The sequence below is a fragment of the Pongo pygmaeus genome, chromosome 19 (assembly GCF_028885625.2).
Source record: "Pongo pygmaeus isolate AG05252 chromosome 19, NHGRI_mPonPyg2-v2.0_pri, whole genome shotgun sequence".
Classification (NCBI taxonomy): domain Eukaryota; kingdom Metazoa; phylum Chordata; class Mammalia; order Primates; family Hominidae; genus Pongo; species Pongo pygmaeus.
This window is the reverse complement of record NC_072392.2, coordinates 70,263,760-70,274,223: the sequence shown is the minus strand read 5'-3', so window position 1 is coordinate 70,274,223 and position 10,464 is coordinate 70,263,760. Positions and strand designations below refer to the sequence as shown.

Genomic DNA, 10,464 nt, shown 5'->3' with positions numbered 1-10,464 from the left:
TTGTAGAATCTCCCTTACCTTTGCAGACCTTGGGATTTTTTCCCCCTCCGGATTTAAAGGAATGGGTAGGAAGGAAGGAAGGAGTATTCAGTTTCTTCTTCAGCTTCCAGATAATATTGTCCCAACGTGAGAGCCGTTGCTTCCCCTTCTCTGACTTGGGAGAGAGGGTGTTTCGTTTTTCTGACATTTGCATAGAAAATGGAGTAAGTTCTGGCTTTGAAAAATAGTATCGGGCTGCAGTCCTGGGCAGATTGTCCATTTACCCTCCATGGTGACTAAAATCCCAGATCAGTGAGCAAGTTAATTTAGGAATCAAAATTATTTTTGGTTCTCTCTTTGTGTAATTCCCATCCCTCCTTCTCTCCCTCTCCCTCTCGCGCTCTCTCTCTCTCTTTTCTCCTCACCCCCCTCTCTCGTCCTCTCTCTTTTTTGCTCTATCGAGCTGATACTGAAGCACAAAAATATCAAGAGGCTGGAGCCCTGAAGGACGACAGTGCTCCGACCTAGGTGTGGTGTCCAAAAGAATGCTGCATTATAACCACCAGGGAAATGATAAAAAGTTCATGTTCACGATCGCCCGGCCACATGACCGGCGCCGGCCAATCGCTGGATTCAACCACTCATAAACTTCTATCACAAAGTTGTAAATTTTCATAAAACAACAAGGAATTTATTGCATTTCTTCATGGCTGCTCCACCAGCAACCCTTTTCTCAGTCGCCATCTTCTTTTCTTCTCCTTCTCTCTTTTTGGGGAAACCCCAATCTGAGAAGGGGTGAGATTTGGGGGGGGCAGGGAATCAGAGTGCAGAAGCCATAACGGTACAGCTGGGAAGGGGGTTCTTTTCCGAACCTCCCTATTTTCCACAGGAGCTCTGCTCCCTCTTCTAGTAAAAGTCTACCCCAAATCCTCTGCATAGGGACTGTTCTGAGACAATTTTGGGGGGAGGCAGGAGCAGGAAACGGTGTCTAGAGTTGCCACCTGCATAAAGGCAAAATGAAAGCTTCAGTGTCCCCTCTCCCCCCTGAACTGGCCTCCTCATTCCTAGCCCTGTAGACAGCAGGACCCCCACCTGTGAGGCTTGCAGCATTGCAGGCGTGGGGACCTTAGATCCCCTAGGGCTTAGTTTTTGCCCCAGGAGGAAAAGTGGCCTGGATGGGGGCCAAGGCAGATAGTCCGACAACCTGTCTCGCCTCCGCAACCCAGAAACTGGGGGAGGGTAAAGCCAGATCCTGGCTTCTCCCGCCCAAATGCAGGCAAGTCCAGGTTCCCTATGACAGCTCCATGCGCTCTCCAGGGCGTTACGTGGTCATTAATGGGGGAAACTTCAGGTTTAGAAGCATTTTACATGCAAATTCAAATTCAACAGATTATCCTAAAACCAAGTGTCTTCCCTCTTTCTGTCCAAAATCTGCTTAAATTTAAACAATCCAGGGTTTATAATCGAATAAATGCTAAAAATCACTTCAGCGGGTCTAGCTGCATAGACACCATCCTCCAAGTTTTGGTCCTGCAATCAGCGGGTGTTTGGAAGCAAAAAATAAAATAAAAATTCAGCCCGGGTTTCTCAGGTCCCCTGAAATAATCCCGTATTTCAAGTTGACCTACCAATGCCCAAATTCTGGAAACGAAATAGCCTCCCCCTACATTTTTCCCCCTCTCTCTCTGTGCAGCGGAGAAGGTTCCAGGCTGCCGGCGGCGGCGCGGAGAGCGGGAAGAGAGGAGCGGAGGAAGCCCCGGGCGTGGCGCGGTCAGGCTCCGAGAGCGGCCGGGATGCGGCCACATCGGCCTGGTAAACTCGTACCGCTTAGGATCTTGCTCCCGAACTCATTCCCTTCCCCACCCCCCATTTTAAAGTTTTATTTGGGTCGTCTGTGTCAATTTAGAACGAGATAAATTAAGACAAAGAAAGTAAAATAAATCGAAATAAAGTAAAGGAATAGCTCTTGGCGAAAATGTTTGCCGTGCGAGCAGGAAGCCGTGAGCGCCCTAGCTGGAGGCTGCTCTGCGCCGACTGAGAGGCCTCTACTCCCGGGCCTGGCCTCTACCCAACGCCACCTAAGAAGTCAGAGTGAATTTGGGTGTTCATTTTCCCTTTCCTTCCGCTCTTCCTTCATGTGGGGCCTAGCAGCTTGGATTTCAGCTCCGTCTTTGTGCCTGGGCTGCAGCCCAGATCCAAATCCCGCAGCTTGGTTTCCAGGCCTGAATGAGGAAGCGGGTTTGTGGAAATGTGAGGTTTTTGTTTTGTTGTTTTGTGAGCGTGTGTGACTAAGCATGTGGGCTCCTGAATGCGTTTACTTGGGGGCAAATGTGAATCTGTGTTTATAAGCCAATGTGTGAATGTACGTTGGTGTCAATGTGTCTGTGAGTGTGAATGTGTGTTTACTTGTGAGCGTGTGTGAACATGAATGCATGTTCTGGGCGTGAAGCTGGTATTATGTGAATGCCTGTATGTTTGTTAACATATGGGTATGAGTGTCTATTTCTGACTGTGACAGTGTGTATGTTTGATGTCAGCCTGTAAACACATGTGACTGTGTGCATCATGTATGTCAATGGGTGTAAAAGGGTGTAAAGGGAATGCATGAGTGCAATATCGGGGTTCACTACTTGGCAGCCCCCCAGAGCAGGAGGCACCAAGAAAAAGAACAAACTCAGCACAGAAATGAACCTGCATCAGAAGTCAGAGCCAAGGGGCTCTGGGACGCCCACTCATCTCTAATCCTGAACCCCTTCCCAGCTTTAGGAAGACACAGAAAATAGGGCATCTGTTTATTTTTAATTGCGCTTTATTTTTCCATCCTTTAGATATACATAGAATGTAAAAGGGAGCATGGGGCCCGGGGACGGGAAGCAAGAAGCAGCAGCCAGGCGCTTGGGGAACACGCGAGTGGTAGGTTTGGGGGCTCCCTAAGGCCCCTTGGTGCCGCTACTGGGAAGGCGGAGGCTCAGGAGGGCAGGCAACCACAGGGTTAGTCCAGACCCCCAGTCCACAAAGACAGCACTAAAGAGGGCTTACAAAACAGCAAGATTTTACAAAGACCTTACAATAGCAACATAGAAAAGGGGAGGTAAATTCCAGAAAGCTACAGAAAAGGTAGATAATGTCCTTCTCATATTGTACAAAAAAACCAAACCTGACAGACTTTCCTATAGGTAGTATTTTTTCAGTGTTGAAAAACCAAAATTTCTCCTTTCTCCCTCCTTAAAAAATGTTTTTAAACTCCTTTCATTTAAATAGGTTTTTTTTTGTTTTGTTTTTTGTTTTTTGTTTTTTACTTCCCTATTTGATTTGAGTTTCCTGATTCAGTTCCCAGAGCTGGGCTTCTCTTCCTCTCCCTTTCTCATGTCTCTTCCTCTGCCCTTTCTCCATCCTCACTCTTCCTCTTCCTCCTCTGCTTCAGCCCTGTCCTGGCCGGTGGTCCCGGGGCTCGCGGTCTTGTTCTCCTTTTTCCACTTCATGCGCCGGTTCTGAAACCAAATCTTGATCTGTCTTTCTGTGAGGCAGAGCGCGTGCGCGATCTCGATGCGCCGCCGCCGCGTCAGGTAGCGATTGTAGTGGAATTCTTTCTCCAGCTCCAGGGTCTGGTAGCGGGTGTAGGTCTGGCGGCCTCGTTTGCGGTCGGTTCCTGCGCACAGTATGTAGAGGAAAATCAGTGAGTAAAGAAAACGCCGGTCGGGCGTGCGGTGGCTCAAGCCTGTAATCTCAGCACTTTGGGAGGCCGAGGCGGGCGGATCACGAGGTCAGGAGATCGAGACCAACCTGGCTAACACAGTGAAACCCCGTCTCTACTAAAAATACAAAAAAATTTAGCTGGGCGTGGTGGCGGGCGCCTGTAGTCCCAGCTACTCAGGAGGCTGAGGCAGGAGAATGGCGTGAACGGGAGGCAGAGCTTGCAGTGAGCCGAGATTGTGCCACTGCACTCCAGTCTGGGCGACAAAGTAAGACTCTGTCTCAAAAAAAAAAAAAAGGAAACGCCAAGAGAGTGCCCACCTCCCTCTTAGACCCTGTATGTGATTTGAAGGTGATGGGCGATGGGCAAAGAAGCCCATTTTCCCACTAAACCAAATTCTGGCTTTCCATACCCCAGCCCTTACTCCAGCTGCAAACTCCCCTAATTGCTGAATTTTCTGTAAGCTGCTCAAGGCAAACATTCCCATTTTCCATCCAAGAAGTCTTTTTCAGCCTGGACCTTCTGAACCCAGGAAAGTAACCTGCTGGTTCTTAAAGGCTCTACACCTAAGGGGTGCAAGTGGAATGAGGGGAGGTTAATCCTCCTTTTACTCTCTGGGATCAAGAACCCTAAACCCCCTCTTTTGAATGCTGATCTGGTGGTCTTCCCAGTAGAGACCAACAGAAACCATGCAGGTGACCCTGGAGTGGGGTGCCAGGCCTAGCTTGAGAATGTTTCCCAAGAAGAAAAGGAGACAAAGGGGCCTCAAAGGCCCAGTCCCCCCAACTCATCCCCAGCATGTTGTGGAATGAGAAGGTAAGAATTTGCAGTTTTCGTTGGAGCAAAGAGTTGGTCTGACAGCACTGACCCTCTGATGATTCTTTTCCAGTGAGTGGCTAAGCTTCAGCCAGGGCCAGGCTGTCCTGCTTGCCTGCTTGCTTGCTTTCCTAGACAGCCCAGCTCTCTAAAGCAATCTTTGGGCCTCCAGGAAGGCACAGGGGAAGAGCAGAGACAGCAGCCTGGGATAGGATGGAACATGGATTATCTGGGTGATGGGGACTGAAGGGTAGAGGGGAACTTCTGCGTTAGGCCCAGAACCTGAGGAGACTTGAAAGAGGTGCTGATGTCAGCCCTCTTGGGAAGGAGACAGGGGAGGAGGGGCTAGGGGCCCTAGTTTCAAGTCAGATAAAAGCCAAGCTGAAATGCTGATGAGCAGAAAAAGTGAGGCTTTGATAAATCAACTGGAAAGGCAGTTAAACTATGGAGCAGGTAATGGGGTCTATAACCACCAATACTGATGGTGTGAGAGCTGGGCTCCTTCTGGCCCCTGACCATCGCTGGGTTGGGTGCCTCTGACCATGAGCATGAGTCTTGGGTCTTCTGGACTTTGGGGCTAGCCCCTAAGTTCGTCTGCTTTGGAACAGTGCAGAAAAGGATGTCTGCGTCAGACTCAACAGGGACCCCATGGAACCTCAGCCTCTTGGGGTTCCTGCAGCAGTTGGCTAGGTGAACTGCACTCTCTAAGTTTTGATTTGACTCCAGAGAGTCCTAGCCCCTCCCCCAAGAAAAGAGTCACTTATCTGGAGTGACACCTCCAAACTTGGCCAGTTCTTTAGGGGTTCCTAGGAGCCCTAGGAAGAGCACCTCAGGAAGCCAGCTGCACTCCCATGAAGCCTCTGCCTCTTTCTAGTTCTCCTGTTCCATTCCCCCACCCAAGTTCACTGGGATCAGGAGGCTCATCTCCTTTGGCCTCAGCCCCCTCCCGCCACCTGCCTCTCTAGCTCTGTGTCCCTGGCTGGGTCCTTTTCTTCTCCCGCCAGGCCTCTAGAGCCCACCTCTAATTGTCCTGATGGGAATAATGGGGGAGCGGGGTTGGCTGGAAAGGAAGGGGGAGGGGAGAATTGCTTAGCGCTATGGCCCCCTCCCCCTTACCTTATCCGGGCTAGGGCAGGGGGACACACCCAGGGCTGAGATCCTTAGCTGGGAAGGGGGGAGAAGGGGGAAGAACCTAATGGCTATTCTCTACAAACACCGGCCTTCCTCCGCAAGACAAACGGCCTAGTCTCCAGCCCGTGCCGGCGCTGCTGATAAATATTTAAAGCTAAAAGGCCAAGAGAAAGGGTGGGGGCGGGCTGGGGGCTCGCAGCGCCGTGGTGTCGGCGAAGAGAGATCCGCCGGGAAGCAGAGCGAGCCTGAGAGCACCGAGCAAATATGGGGGCGGGGATGGCCTGCTGGGTCGCGGCCCGGTGGGTGCAGCCTTCCAGGGCCGACCTCCGGCTGGGAGGACTCTGGACGCGGAAAGGGGCGCCCAGCCGGGAAGGGGGCGCCTTCCAGGTAATGTGCCCCGGCCCCTGGGGCTCGGGACAGCTTGGTGCGCGGCGTTACCTGAGCTTCGCATCCAGGGGTAGATCCGGAAGTTACTCTCGGCCGCCAAGTCCGAGTCCCTCTGCTCCTTGGCGCCCGCCGCCTTGGCGGAGTCGCCGGGACACACCCCGGAGAGGTTCTGCTCAAAGGGCGCGCAGTGCATGTTGAAGGAACTCGGCTCGAGCCCGTAGCCGGCCGCGTAGACGCCGGCCGCGCTCTGGCCCGCCATGCCTCCCCCGCCGGGGTACAAGCCCTGCATCGAGGCGGCGAAGGAAGCACCCGAACCCGCTCCATAGCCCGGGCGCTGGGGGTTGGAAGCAAACGCACAAGAAGTTTGTTCGGGGAAGGCTCCGGTAGCGAAAACCGAACTTGAGGCTGGATATTTAGAAAATAAAGCATTCGCATAATACAATGAACTCATAATTTGGCCGGATGATTTGTAGGCAGGGACGTTTTAGTGTCGGTTTTACGAGATTCCTTGATATATTACAGAATTAGAGTCCAGATTTACACCAAAAAGGACCCCCTTTTTCCTCTCCGGACCACGTGACCCCCGCCCACGTGACGTCCCCTCCGCCAATGGCCGGGCCGCCTCCCCACTGCTCCCGGTAATGTGGAAAAAATTGTGTGGCGTTGGATTTATAAAATATGATCAATAATGAATGGGAAAGCCGAGCCCTGTGGATTGGGGCTGGGGGCTCAAGGGCCGCTGCCGACTCGCGGGCTGGAGGCAGCTTGCAGGCGAGATTTGGGGAGGAAGAGATTGAGTGGAAGGGAAAATAAATAACCTCGGGGCGATCCGTGTCACCCCCAACCCATCCTCTTCAGCCCGTTACCGAGCGAGAGACAAACGCAGGGATTGAATGCACGCAACTGGGTGGGTGGGTGCTTAGGGCAGGTCTGTTCTTTATTAATCCGGGCCAATTCTGCACGGCAAGGCCTTTTGGGGAAGTTGGTCCGGTTCTCCCAAGACGAGGAATGAGGCGAGCCTGGCTCACGACTCTGTCTCTCTTGGTGCCCCAGATATGCGGGCGGAGATGGAGCAAGGCTTCCTAGGTGTTCCTAGGGCACAGGATCCAGCCCACGGGCCTTGGACGCTGCAGTTTCTGGTGGCAAAAAAAAAAAAAAGAAAAGAAAAAGAAAAACAGGTTTGAAAGTAAAAGAAAGAAGGGGGTTGGGTGGGTGGGGAGAGAAAGGAAGGGTGGAGGGTGGCCCGGGCGCGCTGCTTTCCTGGTTCCCGGAGGCGGATGCCTCAGTGGAGCATGACTACCAGAGAAGCAGAGGCAGCGAAGGAAGGAAGGCAGCGAGCCATGGCCTCAGAACAGAGCGAAGGTGGCCAAGTCCCTGAGAGGGAGAGGCAGGGAAGAGCGGTCTCCCTTCTCCTCCTGCTCCCCCAACAACAAGAGTCCGAGGGAAAAAAAAGTATGCTCAGCAGGCCTGCACTCCACCTTTATGCCTGCCCTCCCCCGCACCTCCCGACACACACTCTGGGGAGGACAAACAGCAAAACAAAGAGGGAGGTGGCGGGGGACACAGCCACCAGCCCAGCCGCAGGTCTCCAGCGTGGCCTGGGCGCCCTGGTCTCCCTGGCCGGGCAGCCTTGGAACGCGAGAGGAGGGGGTTTCTCTTGGCTCCCCTCCCTCGTTTTTCTCTCCTCCAATCAGGCTCAGCTGCCTCCCTCACCCCCAGCGCCCCTGAGCCGAGGGACTCGCACCACCTGCCTCCAGCCCCCGCCCCCTCCTCTCTGCGGCCTAGCCTCAGCAGGCGCAGGAGCCCGGTGACAGACTCCCCACCGGCTCTGCAAGGCACCCGGGAGCAAATGAGGAGCGCTGGCCGGGCCAGTCTCGGGTTCTCGCTTGTAAACTTTATTGTAACTCTTCCGCCCTTTTCAGGCGCAGACAACAGAACAAAGTATAGAGGAACAACAAAATATATAATTAGCCCTCCCTCCCCCCCATAAAGCAATTCACGGATACAAGATACATTCTCTTCACAGTAAACCTAAGAACACTTGTAACAATTGCCCACAGCGCGCATGCTAACTAAAGTAACCTCTTTTGAGAAACACTTAAGACAAAATTGTCAAACCAAAGGGGGTGGGTGGAGGAGGAAAAGAGAGAAGCCAGAGAGAAAGCCAGCGAGCTGGGGGGGTGCAGTGGGGAGAGAGGATTGGGAGGGGAAATGAGGACGCAGCGAGAGAGAGAGAGAGCGAGAGCGAGAGCGAGCGAGAGAGAGAGAGAAAGAGAGAGAGAGAGAGAGAAGGGAGACAGAAAGAATTACGGCGTGAATAGGCAGTTTCATGTTGTTGGGAGAACTTAGCAGAAATCGGTACCTTGGTCATTACAAAGAAGCACGTTCAAAGGAAAAAAAAGACAATTGCACAAGGAGGCTTTTTACACGGGGTGGGAGGGGCATGGGGGGCTCAGCCGGGCCTTAGCCGCTCGCCCTCACAGGGCGAGGGAGTCTTTGCTTAAATCCTTTTCTTTCACCCCGGCCCCCAAGAGAAGGGAAGGAGATCCACGGTAGCTCACACACAGAAGCTATTACGAGATACTACCACTAGCGGGGACTGGCGCGGCGGGGGACGCTGCGGTGGGAGGCCCGGCTCCTGGCCCCGCTAGCGGGGCCAGAGCTCTCTCGGGCAGGGGCGCGCGGCGGCGGTGCGGCCGGGACCCGCGGACGTGCGGGCGGCCGCGGCCCTGGCAGTCCCAGCTGAAGCCTACTTCTTGTCGCCCTTCTGCGCGTCGCCCTCGTCCGCCGCCTCTGGGGCCCGCTCCAGCTTCTGTTTCTCCAGCTCCTCCTGCTCGCATTTGCTGCTGGGGAACTTGTCTTTGTTGTTCTCTTTTTTCCACTTCATCCTCCGGTTCTGGAACCAGATTTTGACCTGTCTCTCTGTCAGTCCCAGGGCATGCGATACCTCGATTCGCCGCTTGCGAGTCAGATAGGGATTAAATAGGAACTCCTTCTCCAGCTCCAGGGTCTGGTAGCGGCTGTAGGTCTGTCGGCCTCGCCTGCGTCCAGCGGCTGCTGGGAATGGGGGAAAGGGCGAGACAGAGGGGAGGGGAGGGTGGGGGAGGGGGGAGGGACGGAGAAGGTTGGAAGATTCGTGAACGAGCCTAGGAGACCAGTATAATAAGGGCAGGGGACCTTCTACCCCGTGCGGGGGCGGGGGAGTGCGAGAAGGCCGCTGTCAGCGGAGGAGGAGGGGCGAGGTGGATCAGACACAAGTGAATCTAAGGGAGCCAGAAAGGGGAGCCCCCTCCCCTGGTGACCAGCACCAGAGTTGGGTAGGAGGTGGTTCAGATCTATTAAAAGTGCCATAAACTTTAGGAGGAAGGATGTGAAGGAGGGGGGAAAATAAGAATAAAAAAGCCGGGTGGGGACGAATGGACCCACCTTGAAAAGCCCCCAGAGCCTCTGCCCCAGAAGAAAAGTTTCTTCAGGGTAATTAAACTATAAAGCAATTGAGAAGTGCAAAAGTTGAGCGCCCCCACTCCCACCACCCTCTCTTCACTACCCCCCATAAAACAGTAAAAGGGGAAAAAAAGGAGGGGAAGAAGAAGAAAAGTAAGGCAGGATGAGGGGTTTATAGATTCAGGAAATGTTTCTAAGCGACCCCCTTCAAGGGAAAGAAAAAAGAAAGAAAGATAAAGAAAGAAAGGGAAAAAGCGGCAGGCGATCGGAACGGAGCCGGCAAGTCCTCCAGAAGCTGGAGGAAATGCGCCCCGGCCTGCCCGGCCCCCTGCCCGGCCTTGGGCCCTCCCGGCCCCCTCCTGCCCCTGTCAGCCCCGAGGCGAGCTCACCTTGCGGGCGCATCCAGGGGAAAAGCTGTGTGGGCGACGGGCTCTGCTCGGAGCCCTCGGCCTCCTCGCCCAGGCCGCTGGCGGCGGCAAGCTTGCAGTCTGCGTACTGCACCAGGTCTGGATCCTGCGCACCGAATAGGCTCTGGCGTTGCAGCGGGTCGTAGCCGTAGAAATTGCCGGGGTCCCCGTGGCACGCCACGGCGCACGGGTTCTGCTGGTAGGGAGCCGTGGACAGCGACGACGGCCCGTGGTAGAACTCCTGGATTTGCGACGGGTGCTGGAAGCTGCCGCCGCTGCTGGGACCGTACACCACGGTGGGTCGGCCGCCCAGGTCCTGGGCGAAGCCGCAGTCATAATAATTGGGGCGCAGGGACTCCCCGGTTTTGTATTTGGAGAACAGTGAGTTGACGAAATAAGAGCTCATTTTATTGAATTTTGAGGCGGCGGCGGCGGCGGCGGAGGCTGTAGTTGGGGGCTGTTGGGGAGGGGGTGGGGAGGGGGAAAGGGAGGGAGAGAGAGAAAAAAACGCAGATTCGCCGGCTCCCAATCACCCTCGCCAGGAAAGGAGAGGGAAAGAGAGGAGGAAAAAAAAAAAAAGAAAAGAAAGAAAAGGCGAAGAAGATC

General features: G+C 54.2%; 3 protein-coding genes across 5 annotated transcripts in view; all 3 read right to left on the bottom strand.

Annotated features, from left to right (window-relative positions):
* The window catches only part of HOXB3 (homeobox B3), a 56,147-nt gene extending 55,624 nt beyond the window's left edge, over positions 1-523 (bottom strand). Inside the window, exon 1 of the mRNA XM_063656290.1 lies at positions 19-523. The gene's annotated coding sequence lies outside the window, so the exon portion shown is untranslated. The remainder of the gene's footprint in view (positions 1-18) is intronic.
* A 2,247-nt stretch (positions 524-2,770) lies between these two features.
* Positions 2,771-6,596, bottom strand: HOXB7 (homeobox B7). Its single transcript, XM_054455998.2, has 2 exons — positions 6,059-6,596; positions 2,771-3,628 (listed from the first exon to the last, which is right to left on the bottom strand). The coding sequence occupies exons 1-2, from the start codon at positions 6,456-6,458 to the stop codon at positions 3,375-3,377; spliced, it is 654 nt and encodes a 217-aa protein (XP_054311973.1). The 5' UTR covers positions 6,459-6,596; the 3' UTR covers positions 2,771-3,374.
* Positions 6,597-6,971: 375 nt separating this feature from the next.
* On the bottom strand, positions 6,972-10,331 carry HOXB8 (homeobox B8). Of its 3 annotated transcripts, none has more exons than XM_054455992.2 (3): positions 9,841-10,331; positions 8,761-9,064; positions 6,972-7,143 (listed from the first exon to the last, which is right to left on the bottom strand). In XM_054455992.2, the coding sequence occupies exons 1-3, from the start codon at positions 10,262-10,264 to the stop codon at positions 7,032-7,034; spliced, it is 840 nt and encodes a 279-aa protein (XP_054311967.1). In that variant the 5' UTR covers positions 10,265-10,331; the 3' UTR covers positions 6,972-7,031. The 3 variants fall into 3 exon arrangements, with proteins under 3 accessions (XP_054311967.1, XP_054311968.1, XP_054311969.1); XM_054455993.2 differs by having other exon boundaries at positions 8,761-9,061; XM_054455994.2 differs by lacking the exon at positions 6,972-7,143 and having other exon boundaries at positions 7,882-9,064; positions 9,841-10,325.
* Between the last annotated feature and the right edge of the window lie 133 nt (positions 10,332-10,464).

What these genes read in the sequence shown, in the direction of transcription:
- HOXB7 (XM_054455998.2), bottom strand. Translation starts at nt 6,458, where the DNA reads ATGAGTTCATTGTATTATGCGAATGCTTTATTTTCTAAATATCCAGCC. An exon ending in CCCCTGGATGCGAAGCTCAG is followed by an intron (nt 3,629 to 6,058) that starts GTAACGCCGCGC and finishes TACTGTGCGCAG; the next exon opens with GAACCGACCGCAAACGAGGC.
- HOXB8 (XM_054455992.2), bottom strand. Translation starts at nt 10,264, where the DNA reads ATGAGCTCTTATTTCGTCAACTCACTGTTCTCCAAATACAAAACCGGG. An exon ending in CCCCTGGATGCGCCCGCAAG is followed by an intron (nt 9,065 to 9,840) that starts GTGAGCTCGCCT and finishes CCCCATTCCCAG; the next exon opens with CAGCCGCTGGACGCAGGCGA. An exon ending in GCGCAGAAGGGCGACAAGAA is followed by an intron (nt 7,144 to 8,760) that starts GTAGGCTTCAGC and finishes TTTTGCCACCAG; the next exon opens with AAACTGCAGCGTCCAAGGCC.